A 19,106-nucleotide genomic window follows, 5' to 3' on the forward strand; every position below is an offset into this window, starting at 1 on the left:
TACTTCCCAAAAACTGCACCCTGCCCAAATTTTTTTCACCAGCTGCCACTGTTGCATACGGGCAGTTTGAATGGGCTGGCATTCCGGCCAGAATGATTGCTGGTATCTTGCTGAAAACAGAAGGCCAGAATAATGGAAAGGCAGAGGGAAACTACATCCCAGGAAATATGTTTCCATCTTAAACTGAGTAGCAGAATCTCCTAGCCCAGCGTTTCTCAACCTTTTAAGTATTTGCGACCCGAGTTTTCATAACAGTTTTAATCACACCCCACTAACATTTTTTTTGAAACCCTAATAAAATTTAGTCCTATATTTTTTGCTGCCAATACACCGCTACAAGTTTAAAATTTCCCTACGAATAGCAAAATCACACCACATATGACAACATTCGTGCCCCCTTTTTTGTTACTTCACAGTAACCCCACAGTTTGAAAACTGCTGTCCTAACCAATGCAGGGGTGGATGGCATATGTAGTGGGACCAGACGTCCTATTGAAGTACTTAGAGGCCAGTTGAGGGAGCCACTAGTGGGCAAATGACATGTAATCTGAGGAGACTCCATCTGAGCTACACCTCTGAAAGGCCCCAGATTGTCCAAGGCTTGGATTGGGGAAAATAAAAAAAAAAAAAGCTTCTCCTGTTCAGGTGTTAGTGGAACAGGACAACACTGATGTAGAGTCGTGAAAGAAGAACAAGAACAAGAAGACAAAATAATTCTGTGAACATAAAGAGTTTTTATGAACCAAAAACGTATCTGTAGTAATTTTGTTCTGGTTTGTGATGAGAGAGAGAGTTAGAGATACCCACCATTCAAACAAATCAAACATCTATTGTCCCCTGTCACCAATCCGTGACCAGCAGAACACCTTCCAACAATCATCAAATCCACCTAATTCAAAAGGTGAAGGAGGTAGTTATTAAACTCATTATGCTCATCATCACAATGACTGGAATGTGTGTGTGTGGTTAGGGGGTTGGATTCCATTTCGTAGAGGATGCTGTTAGTTATTAAGTTCATTATGATTATCATCACAATTCTCGGATGCACTAAATCCAAATTAGGATCATAAGGGACTCGGAGCCTAACCAGGCAACGTCAGGTGTAAGACTGGAACCCGCGCTGGGCACTATGCCAGTCGCTTGCAGCACCAAAATTAAGTTAAACTGCAGTATTTTTTCAAGACATGGGTCTTATGAATAGATAATCCAAACCTGTTTGAGTAATCCTCCCTCCGTACGTTAGATGGCAGTGTTTAGCCTCTTGCCATCACTTTGTCAGCTTATTTCGCTGGTGTCGCTCTCTGTTGACTCGTTTTGTTTTTCTTTGTTTATTTCCGCCTTCAGACCGCTAGACGGGAGTCGCGTCTGTACTGTGGAGACAAAAGCGGGGGAAAAGGTGAAAGAACGACGAGGAGTGTCGGTGAGTAACACGAGAATCAGGTGGGGTGGGAGACGAGAAGACAGGAAAGGAAGAAAAACGTGGAGCAAGACGGGGAAATGGACAGGGTGCAATGTGCCTCGGACGCTACTAAGAAGCCGCTGTGTTCAGAGAGCCTAGTCGTTCACTTTGATTGTAGCTTGTGATGCTTCACCTTACGGGGTAAGAGCTACGCTCTCGCACGTCGATTTTCGGATAATTCCTGCTGCCCTTGCACATTAAATAAAAGTGAAGGGAATTCTGCACAGATTGAAGGATGCTTTGACCGTGTTATTGAGCTGAATAGAAATTCATGAAAATGAATATGGAAGAAAAATAATAATAATAATAATAATAATTCATTATATTTATATACAGGGAGGAACCGGGAAGCGAACCCACAATCTTCCACAGTCTCCTTACTGCAAAGCAGCAGCACTACCACTGCGCCACCTAACCACCGATCACAGGCCTCTTAGTGAGATTTTGGCTCTTCCACCCTTAGCTGCTGGAAGATTGCAGAGGTGGGCTGCCATCTCGGTTATTAGCAGTCGGCCCAGCACGGCGCTCCACGTTTCGTTTGTCGCATTTGGGCCCCCAGTCAAGTGCAGATATTATATATAGAGTTTAATTTCTGGTTGTTTCCTGTTTCAGCAGATGACGTACTGGAAATAGCTACAAATGAGGACTGAGTAATCACACTTTTGCCAAGGCTGGCCAAACATTATACATACAGGGGGAGGATGCTTGGAAGAGGTGTAGGGGCCGCCAACTCTGTGCTCTGAACGAGCGACACTGTTCGGATGACACGTAAAACCGAGGTCCCGACTCTCGGTGGTCCTTAGTAAAGAGTAGGGTGTATCTTGATGTCCTGATTAAATTGCTTAGTCATTCTGGCCCCCTAATCATCCCCTGTCTTTCATCCCCTAACAGCTCGTATGTGGTAAGCGTACTGGCACAGAAATGGCCAATAGATTCCAGCTGCGGAGCTCCACTCCTTTTGTATTAGTCCGTAATAACACCTGATTACGCGTAAGGGTTTGGGAGGGGGAGGAGTAATCGGACACAAGTCGAGTAAACCAAGTGGCAAAAACCTGCAATGTGATTGGCTGTCCGGCGGAGGTCTGCAGCTCCGCCCATCTCAGAATGGCTGCCGTCACGTCATCCAGATAGATGCTGCGCATTAGTGGTGGACGGAGTGGCTCTCTGCTCGGTATGTAAAGCGCTTTAAGTAGTGAGAAAAATGCTATAGAAATGTAAAGAATTATTATTACTATCCTGTTTATCAGAGGAGTTCAGAACTATCAATTGAAAATGACCATCTTCTTTGCTCTGACTCCTCTGTCCTTTAGTCTTCCTTATTAGATACTTTATTAATCCCAAGGGGATATTCCCATACTCCAGCAGCAGCATACTGATAAAGACAATATTAAATTAAAAAGTGATAACAATGCAGGCTATAACCGTTAATAACTTAGCATAATGTTAACGTTTACCCCAAGGGTGGAATTGAAGAGTCGCATAGTATGGTAGAGGAATGATCTCCTCAGTCTGTCAGTGGAGCAGGACGGTGACAGCAGTCTGTCGCTGAAGCTGCTCCTCTGTCTGGAGATGATCCTGTTCAGTGGATTCTCTATGATTGACAGGAGTCTGCTCAGCGCCCATGTAATTTATTTATTAGATAAATTACATGGGGCACATTTTGATCTTTTTAAAAATGAAGTCCATTGCCAGGAGTTATTTGTGATGGCCAGGGTTAGATAAACAAATGAAGGAGTGAGTAGCGGTTTGTGGGGTGTGCCAGCAGAGTCGAGATCTACCAGAATAACGCACCCTTGTTATGCTTGCACTGAGGCTGAACAGCCTCCGCAAAGGCTACTTATGGGTTTTCAGTGAGACAGACAGGTGCTCTTCTTTGTGTGTGTGTGTGTGTGTGTGTGTGTGTGTGTGTGTTAGTAGGTACTCACTTTAAATTGGTGCGACCAGAGCCTAAGGTTTTACGCCTAAGAAGTCTGCCATCGACCGCATCCTGGCACTGAGGGTTCTCATGGAGCGCAAACGTGAATATCATCAGAGTTTCTTTGTCGATTTTTCACAAAGCGTTCGACTCAGTTGATCGAGCTGCCGGCCCTGTGGGACATCCTGAGGGTTCCCCTCGAGATTGCTGGATATCATGGCGGGCCTGTACACTGGTATTGTGAGTGCTGTGCAGAGTGGAGGCAGACCCTCTCAGCTGATTCTGGGGGCCGTCAGTGGTGTGTTCTGCTCCTACTCTGTTCAATGCTGGCATGGACTGGGTGTTGGTTGGACAAGGTCATGGGGTCCAGTGACTGTTGCGCATCAGGTGGTGAAGAGAGATTCATGGATCTTCACTTTGCTGATGATGCTGTGATTTTCACGGAGTCAATGGAGGCTCTGATCGGCGCACTCGAGAGACTGAGTGAGGGGTCTGAGTGTTCTTCTCCTACTCTGTTCAATATTTTCATGGACTTGGTGTTGGGCAGGTTCGTTGGGTCCAGCAGCTGGGGGGCATCTGTTGGTGAAGAAAGAGTCACTGATCTCGATTTTGCTGACGATGCTGTGATCTTCGCGGAATCAATGAGGAATCAACTCGAGAAGCTGAGTGAGGGGTCTGAGTGTCTGGGCTTGTGAGGGTCCTGATAAAAAACCAACATCCAGGCCTTTAATGACCTCTTGGGCACGACCGTCAGCAGGGTGCCTGTCTGCACAGAGAGTGTTGACCTCGTCGAGAGGTTTACTTACCCCAGCAGTGACATTCTTGTGAGACTGGTGACTCTTCCTATGAAGTCAGTATATGGACTGGGAGAGCATGGGGGGGTCATGAGGTTGCTGGAAAGGGGTGTGTGGCACTCCTGATACCTGCAACAGGATGAAGGTCCAAGTCTTTAGAGCCCTGGTGCTCCCTGTTTGTGAGACATGGATGCTATCCAGTGACCTGAGACTCCTTCATGTGTGTCTCTCCAGAGAGTCCTTGGGTCCCGCTGGTTTGACTTTGAGTTGCTCACGGAGTCCCAAATGAGGCACATGACCTGCATTGTGAGGGGGCATCAGTGACGGCACTACGGCCATGTGGCGCGATTACCTGAGGGTGATCCAGCTCGTAAGACCCTCATTGTTGGGGATCCGAGTAGCTGGACCAGGCCAAGGGGGTCGCCCACGTAACACCTGGCTGCGGCAGATAGAGGGTCATCTTCGGAGGGTGGGACTGGACCGCGTGTCTGCCTGGGGGGGTTGCAAACTGGGATCACGAGTTGTTTCGTTGTGTAGTGGGTGTGCCAACACGCTGTACCAGTGCCTGCTCCCCAACTTGACTTGGTGTAACAATCGCCCGATATGGGATGTGATTACTACACTTCACCACCTGAGGGGGAAGTGGACGATGTCTGAAGGATATAACAGCGTTAAAATATTCGGTCCTCAGCCCCTCTTTTCTCCTGTACGCGCCCCCTTAATACTTGAAAGAAATCAGATGGAAGTCGGACTGGTTAAGTGTATTGTAATCCAGCGTGGATACATTTACATGCCCGGTGACTGAGTGCGCATTAGTGATCTCTTTTTCCCCAGCTTCCCCACTCCCAGCGGCCAAATCTTCATCCCCAGTTTGAAACACACAAACAGATCTCAGAAAGAGAAAGATTAAACATAGTCCATGAAATGGCAAAGAATCCTGTAGTCTGCCATCGACCGCATCCTGGCACTGAGGGGTCACATGGAGTTCAAATGCGGGTATTGGCAGAGTTTCTTTGTAGCCTTTGTCAATTTACATAAAGTGTTGGACATCCTGAGGGTTCGTGTGATCCCTTTAGGTTGCTGGACATCATGGCCGGCCTGTACACTGGTACTGTGAGTGCTGTGCAGAGTGGAGGCAGAACCTCTCAATTGATTTTGGGGTCCATCAGCGGTGTGTTCTTCTCCTACTCTGTTCAATATTTTCACGGACTTGGTGTTGGACAGGGTTGTGGGGTCCAGTGACTGTTGGGCATCAGTTGGTGAAGAGAGATTCACGGATCTTCACTTTGCTGACGATGCTGTGATTTTTCACTGAGTCAATGGAGGCTCTGATTGGGGCGCTCGAGAGACTGAGTTAGGGGACCGAGTCTCTGGGCTCGTGAGGGTCCTGATAAAAACCAAAGAGCCAGGCCTTTAATGACTTCTTGGACATGGCCATCAGCAGGGTGCCAGTCTGCAGAGAGAGTGTCGACCTTATCGAGAGGTTTACTGACCTCAGCAGTGACATTCTGATGACTCTTCCTATGAAGTCAGTATATGGACTGGGAGAGCATGGGGGGGGGGGTCATGAGGTTGCTGGAAAGGGATGTGTGGCGCTCCTGATACCTGCCAAAGGATGAAGGTCCAAGTCTTTAGAACCCTGGTGCTCCCTGTTTGTGAGACGTGGACGTTATCCAGTGACCTGAGACCAAGACGGGACTCCTTCATGTGTTTCTCTTCGGGTCCCGCTGGTTTGACTTTGTGTTGCTCATGGGGTCCCGGATGCATTGTGAAGGCGCGTCAGTTAGGGCACTACGGCCATGTGGTGTGATTTATGGTGGAGTGGTGGCTCTGAGGTTAGGGTTCTGCACTGGCAATTGGAAGGTTGCCGGTTCGAATCCCGTAAAATGCCGATAGGGACTCTGCTCTGTTGACGATGCTGTGATTTTCACAGAGTCAATGGAGGCTCTGATCGGAGCACTCGAGAGACTAAGTGAGGTGTCTGGTCTGAGTGTTCTTCTCCTACTCTGTTCAATATTTTCATGGACTTGGTGTTGGGCAGGGTCATGAGGTCCAGCAGCTGGGGGGCATCTGTTGGTGAAGAAAGAGTCACTGATCTCGATTTTGCTGATGATGCTGTGATCTTCGCGGAATCAATGAGGAATCTACTCGAGAGGCTGAGTGAGGGGTCTGAGTGTCTGGGCTTGTGAGGGTCCTGATAAAAAACCAACATCAGGACTTTAATGACCTCTTGGGCACGGCCGTCAGCAGGGTGTCTGCGGAGAGAGTGTCGACCTTGTCGAGAGGTTTACTTACCATTCATGTGACTCTTCCTATGAAGTCGGTAGACGGATTGTGAGAGCACTTGGGGTCAATGAGGTCACTGGAAAGGGGTGTGTGGCGCTCCTGATATCTCAGCAAAAGGACGAAGGTCCAAGTCTTTAGAGTCCTTACGCTCCCTGTTTGTGAGTCATGGACTCTATACTGTGATCTTCATGAAAGTCAATAGAGGCTCTGATCCGGGGGTCTTGCGAGACAGAGTGAGGGGTCTGAGTATCTGGGCTTGTGAAGGTCCTGATAAAAAACCAACATCAGGACTTTAATGACCTCTTGGGCACGGCCGTCAGCAGGGTGTCTGCGGAGAGAGTGTCGACCTCGTCGAGAGGTTTACTTACCATTCATGTGACTCTTCCTATGAAGTCGGTAGACAGATTTGGAGAGCACTTGGGGTCAATGAGGTCACTGGAAAGGGGTGTGTGGCGCTCCTGATATCTCAGCAAAAGGACGAAGGTCCAAGTCTTTAGAGTCCTTACGCTCCCTGTTTGTGAGTCATGGATGCTATCCAGTGACCGGAGATGAAGACTCGACTCCTTCAGTACAATACAATTTATTTTTGTACAGCCCAGAATCATTTAAGAAGTGCCGCAATGGGCCTCTTCACAGCCCCACAGCCTTGACTCTCTAAGAAGACAAGATAATATCCTTGTAGGGAAAAAAATGGAGGAAACCTTGGGAAAGGCAGTCCAAAAAGAGACCCCTGTCCAGGTAGGTTGGGTGTGCAGTGGGTGTCAATAAATAAAGGAGGACAACACAATACACAGGACAGAACTCAAGTGATCCTCAATACAGTATAACAGTGCAATAGAAATATTACAAGGACAGAGCAGACTTCAACAGCAGATGATATCACAGAACAGGATTTGGATTACTGTGCTGGGTCCCGCTGGCGTGACTTTGTGTTGCTCATGGACTCCTGCGGCCATGTGGAGTGATTACCCGAGGGTGATCCAGCTTGTAAGATCCTCATTGTTGAGGACCTGAATGGCTGGACCAGGACAAGGGGGGGCACCCACGTAACACCTGCCCGTGGCAGATGGAGGGTTGGGACTGGAGGCCATGTGTTTGGTGACTCTTCTTATGAAGTCAGTAGACAGATTGGGGGGGGGGGTCATGAGGTCACTGGTTAGGGGTGTGTGGCCCTCCTGATATCTCTGCAAAATGATGAAGGTCCAAGTCTTTAGAGTCCTACTGCTCCCTGTTTGTGATACATGAATGCTATCCAGTGACCCGAGACCAAGACGGGACTCCTTCATGTGCATCTCTTCAGGTCCCGCTGGTTGACTTTGTGTTGCTCACGGGGTCCCGAATGAGGCACATGACCAGCATTGTGAAGGAGCGTCAGTTAGGGCACTACGGCCAAGTGGTGTGATTACAGTGGAGTGGTGGCTCTGAGGTTAGGGATCTGCACTGGCAATTAGAAGGTTGCCGGTTCGAATCCTGTAAAATGCCAATAGGGACTCTGCTCTGTTGGGCCCTTAACCTGCAATTGCTGAGAGCTTTGAGTAGTGAGAAGAGCGCTATATGAATGCAAAGAATTATTATTATGATTACCCGAGGGTGATCCGGCTCATTGTTGGGGACCCGAGTGGCCGGACCAGGCCAAGGGGTTGCCCACTAAACACCTGGCAGTGGCAGATAAGAGGGTCATTTGTGCAGGGTGGGACTGGACCGGGATCCCAAGCTGTTTCGTCGTGTGGTGGGTGCGGCAATCCGCTGTACCAGTGTCTGCTCCCCAACCTGACCTGACCCGCCCTGAATGAATGACACGACTCGATCACAACTGTTTGAAGGTTTTGAGAAGATTCTTTGCTGCATTTGAGCTCCCAGAGGAGACTGTGGGCCTCCATTCACATCTGCAGAATCCATCCATCCATCCATTTTCCAACCCGCTGAATCCGAACACAGGGTCACGGGGGTCTTCTGGAGCCAATCCCAGCCAACACAGGGCACAAGGCAGGAACCAATCCTGGGCAGGGTGCCAACCCACCGCAGGACCATCTGCAGAATCTTTCAGGTTAAATGCAGTAAAACACACATCATCATCAGCCCAGGTCAGTTGTCTCTTGTGCAGCTGCTGCACCTCATTACGTTAAGGAGTCATCCTCAGTTGAACTGTTTGGAGCGAGATTGAAGACGCATTTCTCTTCTCTCGCTTTCTGCTGGTTTGTATTGTTTTATTGTTTTTATTATTTTATTTGTGCTTATTGGATATTTTATCTTTGGCTACAGCATTGCTGATGTTGTTGTAAATCCCATTAGGGGTCGCCACAGCGGATCATCTTCTTCCATATCTGCCTGTCCTCGTCATCTTGCTCTGTCACACCCATCACCTGCATGTCCTCCCTCACCACCTCCATAAACCTCCACTTTGGCCTTCATCTTCTCCTGTTTCCTGCCAGTTCCATCCTCCTCATTCTTTTGCCAATGTACCCCTCCCTCATCTCTCCTCTGCACGTGCCCAGACCATCTCAATCTCTCCTCTCCCATTTGGTCACCACGCTGTTATACCGGTGTTGTCCCTCTAATTGTCTCACTCCTAATCCTGTCTGCCCTCGTTACACCAAGTGAACTTCAGAGTATCTTCAGCTCCGCCACTTCCAGCTGTGCCTCCTCCATACCACACCACATAGCTGGTCTCACTACCGTTTTATAGACCTTCCCTTTCACTCCTGCAGATATTCTTCTATCGCAAATCACTCCTGACGCTCTTCTCCACCCAGGCCACCCTGCCTTCACTCTCTTCTTCACCTCTCCACCACACTCTCCATTGCTCTGGTCTGTTGATCCCGAATCTTTAAATTTGTCTAATTTCACCACCTCTGCTCCTTCCACCACCTTGCCTCTCATTCACACTCATGTACTCCGTCTTACTCCTACTGACTCTCCAGTGCATACCTCCATCTCTCCTGGTTTGTTTCATCCTGCTGTCTACTCTCTCTGCAGCCGTGAACATCACAGAGACTCCTGTCTGACCTTATGTGTCAACCTGCCTTCACCATTGCAAACGGGAAAAAGGCTTAGAGCCGATCCCTGAGGTAATCCCACTGTCACCTTGAACCCGCCTGTCACACTGTCCCCGTGCATATCCTGCACCACCCTCACATACTTGTCTGCCACTCCCAACTTCCTCATGCAGGACCGTAACTCCTCTCTTGGCACTGTGTCATACGCTTAGTTAAGTCCACAAACATACAGTGCTATTCCTTCTGACCTTCTCTCTACTTCTCCTTCAACACTCTTAAAGCAAATATCACATTTGTGGTGCCCTCTCCTGGCATGAAACCACACTGCTGCTCACAGATCTCCACCTCTCCTCTCAGCCCAGGGTCCATCACTCTTTCCCATTCTTTCATGGAGGTCCTATCAACTTTATACTCCTATAGTTACGGCACCTCTGCTAATCTCCCTTATTCTTGAAACTTGGCACTGCACTGACATGTTGTTTATTTGGTTGACGCGTCTATCCAAAGTGACTTACAAAGTTTGATGGAGGGGTCTATCAACTTTATACCCCTGTAGTTCCGACACCTCTGCGCATCTCCCTTATTCTTGAAACTTAGCACTGCATTGACACGTTACTTATTTGCTTAATGCGTCTATCCAAAGCGACTTACAAAGTTTGATGGAGGGGCCTTTCAACTTTATATCCCTGTAGTTACTGCACCACTACTCATCTCCCTTATTCTTGAAATCTAGCACTGCATTGTCATGTTATTTATTTGGCCGACGCTTCTATCCAAAGCGACTTAGAAAGTTTGATGGAGGGGCCTATCAACTTTATACCCCTGTAGTTACTGCACCGCTGCTCATCTCCCTTATTCTTGAAAATTAGCATTGCATTGACATGTTATTTATTTGGCTGATGCTTCTATCCAAAGCAACTTACAAAGTATGATGGAGGGCCTATCAAATTTATACTCCAGTAGTTACGGCACATCTGCTCATCTTCCTTATTCTTGAGACTTGGTTATTAATTTGGTAGACACTTCTATCCAAAGCGACTTACAAAGTTTGAAATACGATGGGTTACATTCCTTTTTGGGTTTTTTTTTCCCCCCAAGTTTAGAACAGGTGGGTGATGTGACTCGCTCAGGGTCACACCATGGTGTCAGTGGTGGTACAAATATACAATGTTGTGAAAAAGTATTTGCCCCCTTCCTGATTTCTTATTTTTTGCATGTTTGTCACGCTTAAATGTTTCAGATCATCAAACAGTTTTAAAGATTAGACTGCACACAGGACTCCAGATGACGCCTCACCAGTGTGTTATAAAGCTTGAGCAGAACCTCCTGTGACTTGTACTGCACACGTCAAGGCACTATATAACTTGACATTCTGTTAGCCGTCTTAATGGCTTCTCAACACTGCCTGGTGGTTGATAGCTTAGAGTCCACTATGACACCTAAATCCTTCTCATAAGGGGGACTCTCGATTTTCTGACCGCCCATCATGTATTCAGACCTCACATTTTTACTTCCTATGTGTGACATTAAACTTCATCGTCCACAAATCTGCCCAAGCCTGTCTGCTATTCAAGTCCTTCTGTAATGATATAACGGATTCCCAATGATCTGCTAATCCAGCTATCTATACATTAAAATGTGATGAACATGCAAAAAAAAATAAGAAATCACAGCACTGTACTTCGTCTCCACTCAGTTTGTAATGTAGAACATGTAATAGCATTATCTGTAGTCCTCCGTTCACACTCGTCACCCGTAGTAAAGGGGGTGTGTGTGGGGGGGTCTTGCTTGTTAGCCTCCCTCTACATACCTGACTTTGACTCATGAAATGCTGTTGTTGGTTTCCAGCTTGCTAAGAAAAATGAAACGATATACAGACATAAGCCTTTTTGTGATTTAACCCTTGCTGTACTAACATGCACTTTTCATATATGCAGTGAATTCTCTTTGAATATATGCAAATCATCAACTTTAAGAATACAGTCTTCTATATGCGCCCGCCCCCATTTGGGGTTCACTAGAACCCCAATACTTCTCAACTCTATGAGGGCAGAACATTTTTTTTTCCCAAAAAACAGTTTTCCGAAAAGCCCACAAAGCGATGGTTTCACACAGAAATCAGTCGAAAACACCTGTTGCTGCGTGCCGAAGCCCACCGGTTTGCCAGGAATAGGCGTCAGGCTGGCTGCCAGGCTGTCTTCACACAACGCGGTTTCATCACAGTCTGGTTTGTATCTCTTGTCATTTATAAGTGGCGGTCCTCCCGGGTGGACGTTGTCATAGGCGCAGCAGCTACACAAGCCTTGTCAGCACCACGATCGGATGGGGATCGATCAGCTGATGCTGGTACCGCACATTTGTTTTTGATCGCTGGCATCAAAATCGGAGTCCAATTCAGCAATAATATGCGAAACGGCGTCCACGGAGTATTTTGCTTTACACGTTCGTGTTGATCTCTCGCCAGATGTCCATGCCATTTTTATCGTTTGCTCCTCGCTAATCACGAGGAAATCTCAGTCAGACCAATGAAGCTAACTTTCCTTCTAGCAAAGAGAGCCCACCTAAGACATAACGCTGGGTTTTGTCACCGCCTACAGTTGATCAACACTGTTCGCCCTTCCTTTCAAAAAAAGTCGACATCCGCCCTGAAAGAGTCCAGCGTTACGGGTCCACCCTTAATAAAAGGAAAAGTATCTATCTGCATGTCCATGTGATTGCTGTGTCTCTCTCATTCCAACATATGGCACATCACATTTTTTTTTTTTTTAATAATAAAATGCCTTGAACTTGTCATTCCAACAGGTGGCGCATCATAAACATCCCATGTCAGGTGGCATGTAACAGAGACATATGCATCGCGTGATACACTGTGCCAATGTCAATGTTGATTACTCAGATTTCAACCAATCTTAGATGGGCAGCACAACTTGTCCCACATAAAACGTCATTGGTAGTTTTTTTTTTTTTTTTGTATTTGGTTAAAAAAGCTGGAAGTTAACTCAGAAATGCAGAGAAGCCATTTTTTGCGACTTTATGAAGTAATTCTGTCATTTCTATTTTTACAGGGAGCTTCCCTTCCCAGCCCACATTGTAAGATGTGTTTATAATAAAATGCATTGCATGTGGCATTCAAACAGGTGGCGCATCATAAACATCCCATGTCAAATGGCATATAAGAAAGCCATATGCATTGCATGATGCACTGTGCCAAGGTCAGTGTTGGTTACTCAAATTTAAACCCATCTTAGACGGGCAGCACAGCTTGTCCCACATAAAACATCACTGGTAGCTTTTTTTGTATTTGGATAAAAGAGCTGGAAGTTCAGCCTGAAATGCAGACAAGCTATTTCTACGACTTTATGAAGTAATTCTGTCACTTTTATTTTTACAGGGAGCCTCCCTTCCCAGCCCACATGGTATGACAATGATGTCTTTATAATAAAAACATTGAATTTTGCATTACAACAGGTGGCGCATCATAAACCTCTAATGTCAAATAGCATATAAAAGAGACATTTGCATTGCTTGATGCATTGCGCCGATGTTAATGTTGGTTTCTCAGATTTCAACCCATCTTAGATGGGCAGCATAGCTTGTCCCACATAAAACATCATTGGTTGTTTTTTTTTTTTTTTTTTGCATTTGGTTAAAAAATGCTGGAAGTTAACCCAGAAATGCAGACAAGCTATTTTTGGCGACTTTATGAAGTAATTCTGTCATTTCTATTTTTACAGGGAGCCCACATTGTAAGACCGTGATGTCTTTATAATAAAATGCATTGCATTTGTCATTCCAACAGATGGCGCATCATAAACCTCCCATGTCAGATGGCATATAACAGAGACATATCCACTGCAGGAAGGTTAATGTTGGTTCCTTAGATTTCCACCTGTATTAGATGGGCAGCATAGCTTATCTCTTGTCTATTTTTGTCAACTTTCTGAAGTAATTCTGTCACGTTTATTTTTCCAGGGAGCCCCCTTTCCAGCCCACATGATCAGACAGTGATGTCTTTATAATAAAATGCATTGCATGTGGGATTTCAACAGGTGGCGCATCATAAACATCCAATGTCAAATGGCATATAACATAGATATATGCATTGCGTGATGCACTGCGCCGAGGTCGATGTTGGCTACTCAGATTTCAACCAGTCTTAGATGGGCAGCACAGCTTGTCCCACGTGAAACATCATTGATAGCTTTTTGTATTTGGATAAAAGAGCTGGAAGTTCACCCTGAAATGCAGACAAACTATTTTTGGCGACTTTATGAAGTAATTCTGTCACATCTGTTTTTACAGTGAGCCTCCCTTCCCAGTCCACATTGTAAGACAATGATGTCTTTATAATAAAATGCACTGCATATGTCATTCCAACAGATGGCACATCATAAATATCCCATGTCAGATGGCATATAACAGAGACATATGACTGCAGTAAGGTCAATGTTGTTTACTTAGATTTCAACCTGCCTTAGATGGGCAGCACAGCTTGTCTCTCTCTCTCTCTCTCTCTCTCTCTCTCTCTCTCTCTCTCTCTATTTTTGCCGACTTTGTGAAGTAATTCTGTCACTTTTAATTTTACAGGGAGCCCCCTTCCCAGTCCACATGGTCAGACAGTGATGTCCAATGGCCTCCAGGCCAGAGATGTTTATGCGAGAAGTGAACCGAAGAAGAGAAGAGCAGACACTTGGGGGGGAGAAGAGTTTTACACGGAGCATGACCTCAACCAACAGAGATAACGGGGTGGCTGAAAAGGCGGTGGTGCACATTAAAACAGAGGACTGTGAGCGGGATGCAGCAGATGATCTGTGTGTGAAACTGGAGGATTGTGAAGGGGGATCTTCCGTTTTTCAAGAGGAGGAGCGCAAGGAGACAATTGAAATTAAAGTCGAGGAACTGGAAGATTTGTCTGTTAGACCTGAACTGCAAAACCGTGAAACTGGGGAGATTTTCAAGGAAGATATCTGTGAAGAGTCTCACTACGGTTTACAGGCCTGGCTCAGTAATACGGGACAACTGGCTACCCAGCAGAATTCTCTGGAGCTGAAATCGGAGTTTGAGGAGAAAGTCAGTGAAGGAAACGAAGAGCAGCCATCGTCTGAAAGCATGGAAAGAAGTGAGTAATGTGGGGAAAGGTGAAAGTAAATGAAACAGAGAACATTCACAAATTTGAATGTTGGTTGTCATAAGTGAGAGCAGCATACACATTTGATTGAATAGGAGACCAACGGCTGTGGTGCAAGACACTCTGTGATAGCTGATCTAACCAATAAAGATCCAAAGTGTCCAGCACATGACTTTTCATAATAATGTTCTGATTTTTGTAGTTAAGTACTGTAGGAAAGTATATTTAATGAAATCTTCATCTTCAGTCGGCTGCTCCCGTTAGGGGTTGCCACAGCGGATCATCTTCTTCCATATCTTTCTGTCCTCTGCATCTTGCTCTGTTACACCTGTCACCTGCATGTTAAAAATATTTCCTCAGTTCTGATGCAGCTAAGCCACACATTTTGCAAAAAACTTCACTCAACCCGAGTTGGAATCAGCAGATGTCTCGTCTTTTTGACAGGCTGTGGTAGATTTGATTCACCTTTCACTTGTCATGTGGACAGACTCGTATCCTCACACACAGAGAAACGTTTACTCTAAAAGCGCATTGTGAAAAGTTGTACATCCATCAGCGTTTGTCCCAGCCACAGTCCCTTTTCTTACGGTGCTTGTTAGGCACACATAAAGAGTGCATGGAGAAGGTTCACTGGTCCATTATGCACTTGGAGCTATAATACATATATGTGACGCTCCATAATATTCTCAAACGCAATCTAGGAGGCCAGATCCTGTGCTATCTTATCAGCATCAGACACGAGGCAGACCCCCATCACCCACACACTCAATGCCACGTCGAGCCAATTTAGAGTCACCATTTCAAATAAGCTGACATGTGAGGAAACATGCAAAGTTGATGTGGAAAACTACTGGGCAGACCTTAAACCCTGGAGGGTTGGAACAATGAGGGAGCTGTGCTAAACGCTTCTCCACAGTTGCCATCCTGATGCAAGTACATGTTTATAAGTTTTTGAATGCAAATTAGCATAGGTAATTTGTATAAATAATCATATTAAAGAAAGGAAAACCCAAACACATGTCCTAGATTGTCACTGTTGTGGTTCAGCTGCCCACCTAGCCCTTCTCTAGTTTATTAAAACAACTGAGATGCGAACAGGCCATTCAGCCCAACAAAGCTCGCCATTCCTATCCACTTAATTCTTCTAAAGTAACATCACCTCGAGTTTTTAAACTCCTACTGTGGCCGTAACAGCAGCAAGGTGATTTAATCTGAAAAGGTGGCTAAACCCGTTTTATCCTGAGCAGGATCCATGGTGAAGCTGGTAAGGCTGGAACAGCACTCATTATTAAATACACATTCCCAATGTGGGGCTTTACTTTTATTTGGTGTGGGTGTCTTTCCATCTCCGTGTTTGTCGCAGTGTTATTCTTTGTTAAAACGTGAACAATCAGGATGAGAAGAGGCCATTCAGCCCATGAAAGCTCACCAGTCCTGTCCACTTAATTCTTCTAAAGTAATATCAAGTCGAGTTTTGAAAGTCCGTAAAGTCTTACTGTTTACCACACTACTTGGTCACTTACTCCACGTGTCTGTGGTTCTGTGTAAAGAAAAACTTCCTAATGTTTGTGTGAAATTTCCCCTTAAGTTTCCAATGGTGTCCCTGTGTTCTTGATGAACTCATTTTATTGTCGCCGTCTCGATCCACTGCACCAATTCCCTTCCTCATTTTAAACACTTCAGTCAGTTCTCCTCTTAATCTCCTTAAGGCTCAGCTCTTTTAATCTTTCCTCATAACTCCATCCCTGTAGCCCTGAGTCAGCCTAGTCGCTCTTCTCTGGACCTTTTCATGTGCTGCTTTGTCCTTTTTGTAGCCTGGAGACCAAAACTGCACACATGACTCCAGATGAGGCCTCACCAGTGTGTTGTAAAGCTTGCACAGAACCTCCTGTGACTTGTATTTCCTTCACAATGCATAACAGTGGAGTTGAATGTCACTGGTTATGTAGGAAAAAGACAAAGCTCTTGGAGTCCATCATTAAAGGTGTCATATCCACTGCAGGGTCCTATTAAAGATCAAGAAGCAGAGCTGGATAGAAATGACAAAGAGCACCAAGAACATCGGGCTTTGTAAGAGCAGTGAAAATACCAAAGAGTGAGGGGGCATCAGTGACTTCTGGACATGGAGGGACTTGAACGCGGGCACGCTTCATGAAATCTTGTCAGATCCCATTCTAATCCACTTATCTATTTTCTTAACCTAGGGTTGTGGGCAGCCTTGAAAGGTGACATCGGCCTGAGAGTGGATGCCAGTCCACGGCCGGGCACACTGGCACACAAATCCACACTTAGTCAGCTCCAGGCCAGTTTAGAGATGGTGATTGACAGAGCAGATACATCTTTGGGATAAGAGAGGAGAATTGGAGAACCTAAACAGACATCAGGAGATCATGGAAACTCATTGTGAGGCAGCAGCACCAACCAGTGTACTGCCCATCTCTTTTCTTATATTTTATTTATTTGTTATTTCAAAATTACCTAAACTGGTTTTGTTTTTTTTTTTTCAGATTTGCAGGGGAATGGCAACTTCACCCCATCTTCATTTACTCAGCCCTCTCTTCAGTGCCGACTACAAGACAAACTGGACATAGAGAAGATAAAGAGACCAACAAGAGGGTCAGAGAATTTGGCCCCAGCCTCTTTACAGTGTAGTTCTCTTACTACTGTCAAATTAATACAGCAAGAAGTCGTCCACACGGATCAAAAACAAATATGTGAAATGAATGAAGAGACATTGCAGACCTACAGAAAATGCAGAAAAATGTTCATAAACACTCCTGACTGTGAAGATCATAAGTTGATTTGTACAAGAAAGAAGCCATATGCCTGTTCTGAATGTGGCAAACAGTTCTCTTACAGCAGCGGTCTTAATAGACACATGCGAAGTCACACAGGCGAGAAACCCCATTGCTGTTTAGAATGTGGCAAACAATTCTCATATATAAGCAACCTTCAGACCCACAGAAGGATCCACACTGGAGAGAAACCCCATTGCTGTTCTGAATGTGGGAAAGGATTCTCACAAATAAGCAGCCTTCAGAGGCACACAAGGATTCACACTGGTGAAAAACCTTATGGCTGTTCTGAATGTGGCAAACGATTCTCACATCGAAGAAATCTTCAGAGGCACATGAGAGTCCACACTGGAGAAAAACCTTACGGCTGTTCTGAATGTGGCAAACAATTCTCTAACAGCAGCACTCTTGAGACACACACACGAATTCATACTGGAGAGAAGCCATATTCCTGTTCTGAATGTGGTGTACTATACTCCAGCAGCAGCAGTCTTTATGAACACAGAAGAATTCACACTGGAGAAAAACCTCACAGCTGTTCTGAATGTGGCAAACGGTTCTCTTACAGCAGCGGACTTAATAGGCACATGAGAATTCACACTGGAGAGAAACCTCATTGCTGTCCAGAGTGTGGAAAACGATTCTCACAGATAAGCAACCTTCAGACCCACAGAAGGATCCACACTGGAGAGAAACCTTACTGGTGTTCTGAATGTGGTAAAGGATTCACTGACAGTGGCAATCTTCGGCAGCACATACGAACTCACACTACAGAGAAGCCCTATTGCTGTTCTAAATGTGGCAAACGGTTCACTAATAGTAATGCTCTTCAGAGCCACACAAGATTTCACACTAGAGAAAAGAAAAACATATTGCTGTTCAGAGTGTGGCAGACAATGTCCTGATCCTAGCAGTCTCCAAAAGATACATATGCAAGGTTGTACTGTAGAAAGGTCATGTTCTTGTTCTGAATGTGGCAAACAATTATTTGACCATAACAGGTATCCATGACACAGATACATTCACAGAGGATAGAAGCCTTTTTTATGTTCTGAGTGTGGCAAACAATTCTCAAAGTAGCTGTCCTTGGTAGCACACACAAATTTGTGCTAAAGAGAAGACAAATTGGTGTTCTGAATGTGGCAAATGTTTTTTCACAAAGATGTGGTCCATAGGTACCACTCACACATACTGGAAAGGACAGAATTTGAGCTGTGCCAGCTGTGGAGACAGACAGACAGGTAGGTAGGTAGGTGAAAGGCACCATTAGATAGATAGATAGATAGGGGATAGTGCCAGGGTGCTGACGTCAACAGGTGTCATCTAAAGCATGGGCGTCAAACTCCAGGCCTGGAGGGCTGCAGTGACTACAGGTTTTCATTCTAACCCTTTTCTTAATCAGTGACCAGTTTTCACTACTAATTCACTTTTTTCTCATCGTTTTAATAGCCCTGGTAGAAGGATTCAGTCCTCTGAATTGATGGTTTTCTTCATTAAATCTCAGCAAAACTGAAATAAGACGTGAAATGAACCGACAGATGACCAGCTAAACTGGGACTTCAAACACTAACAAATTTCACTCCAACTAATTTCTTAATGAGACGCTGATTCGTGGTGATAATTAAGCCTGTTGTTTAATTTCATGGCTTGTTGCGGCTCTCATTCAGCCACAGCAGACGTTTCCAAAACTGTTAATTTTCTGTTTTTTTTTTTCTGTTAAAATGTTTTGGTGA

General features: G+C 45.4%; 2 protein-coding genes across 2 annotated transcripts in view; one reads left to right on the forward strand and one right to left on the reverse strand.

Annotated features, from left to right (window-relative positions):
• Positions 1–19,106, reverse strand: part of LOC114641593 (zinc finger protein 383-like) — a 175,347-nt gene that overhangs the window by 90,362 nt on the left and 65,879 nt on the right. The window lies entirely within an intron of this gene.
• LOC114641592 (zinc finger protein 660-like) lies at positions 1,352–18,673 on the forward strand. Its single transcript, XM_028790629.2, has 3 exons — positions 1,352–1,420; positions 14,038–14,569; positions 17,086–18,673. The coding sequence occupies exons 2-3, from the start codon at positions 14,080–14,082 to the stop codon at positions 18,276–18,278; spliced, it is 1,683 nt and encodes a 560-aa protein (XP_028646462.1). The 5' UTR covers positions 1,352–1,420; positions 14,038–14,079; the 3' UTR covers positions 18,279–18,673.

This window comes from Erpetoichthys calabaricus, chromosome 5 (assembly GCF_900747795.2).
Source record: "Erpetoichthys calabaricus chromosome 5, fErpCal1.3, whole genome shotgun sequence".
Classification (NCBI taxonomy): Eukaryota; Metazoa; Chordata; class Cladistia; order Polypteriformes; family Polypteridae; genus Erpetoichthys; species Erpetoichthys calabaricus.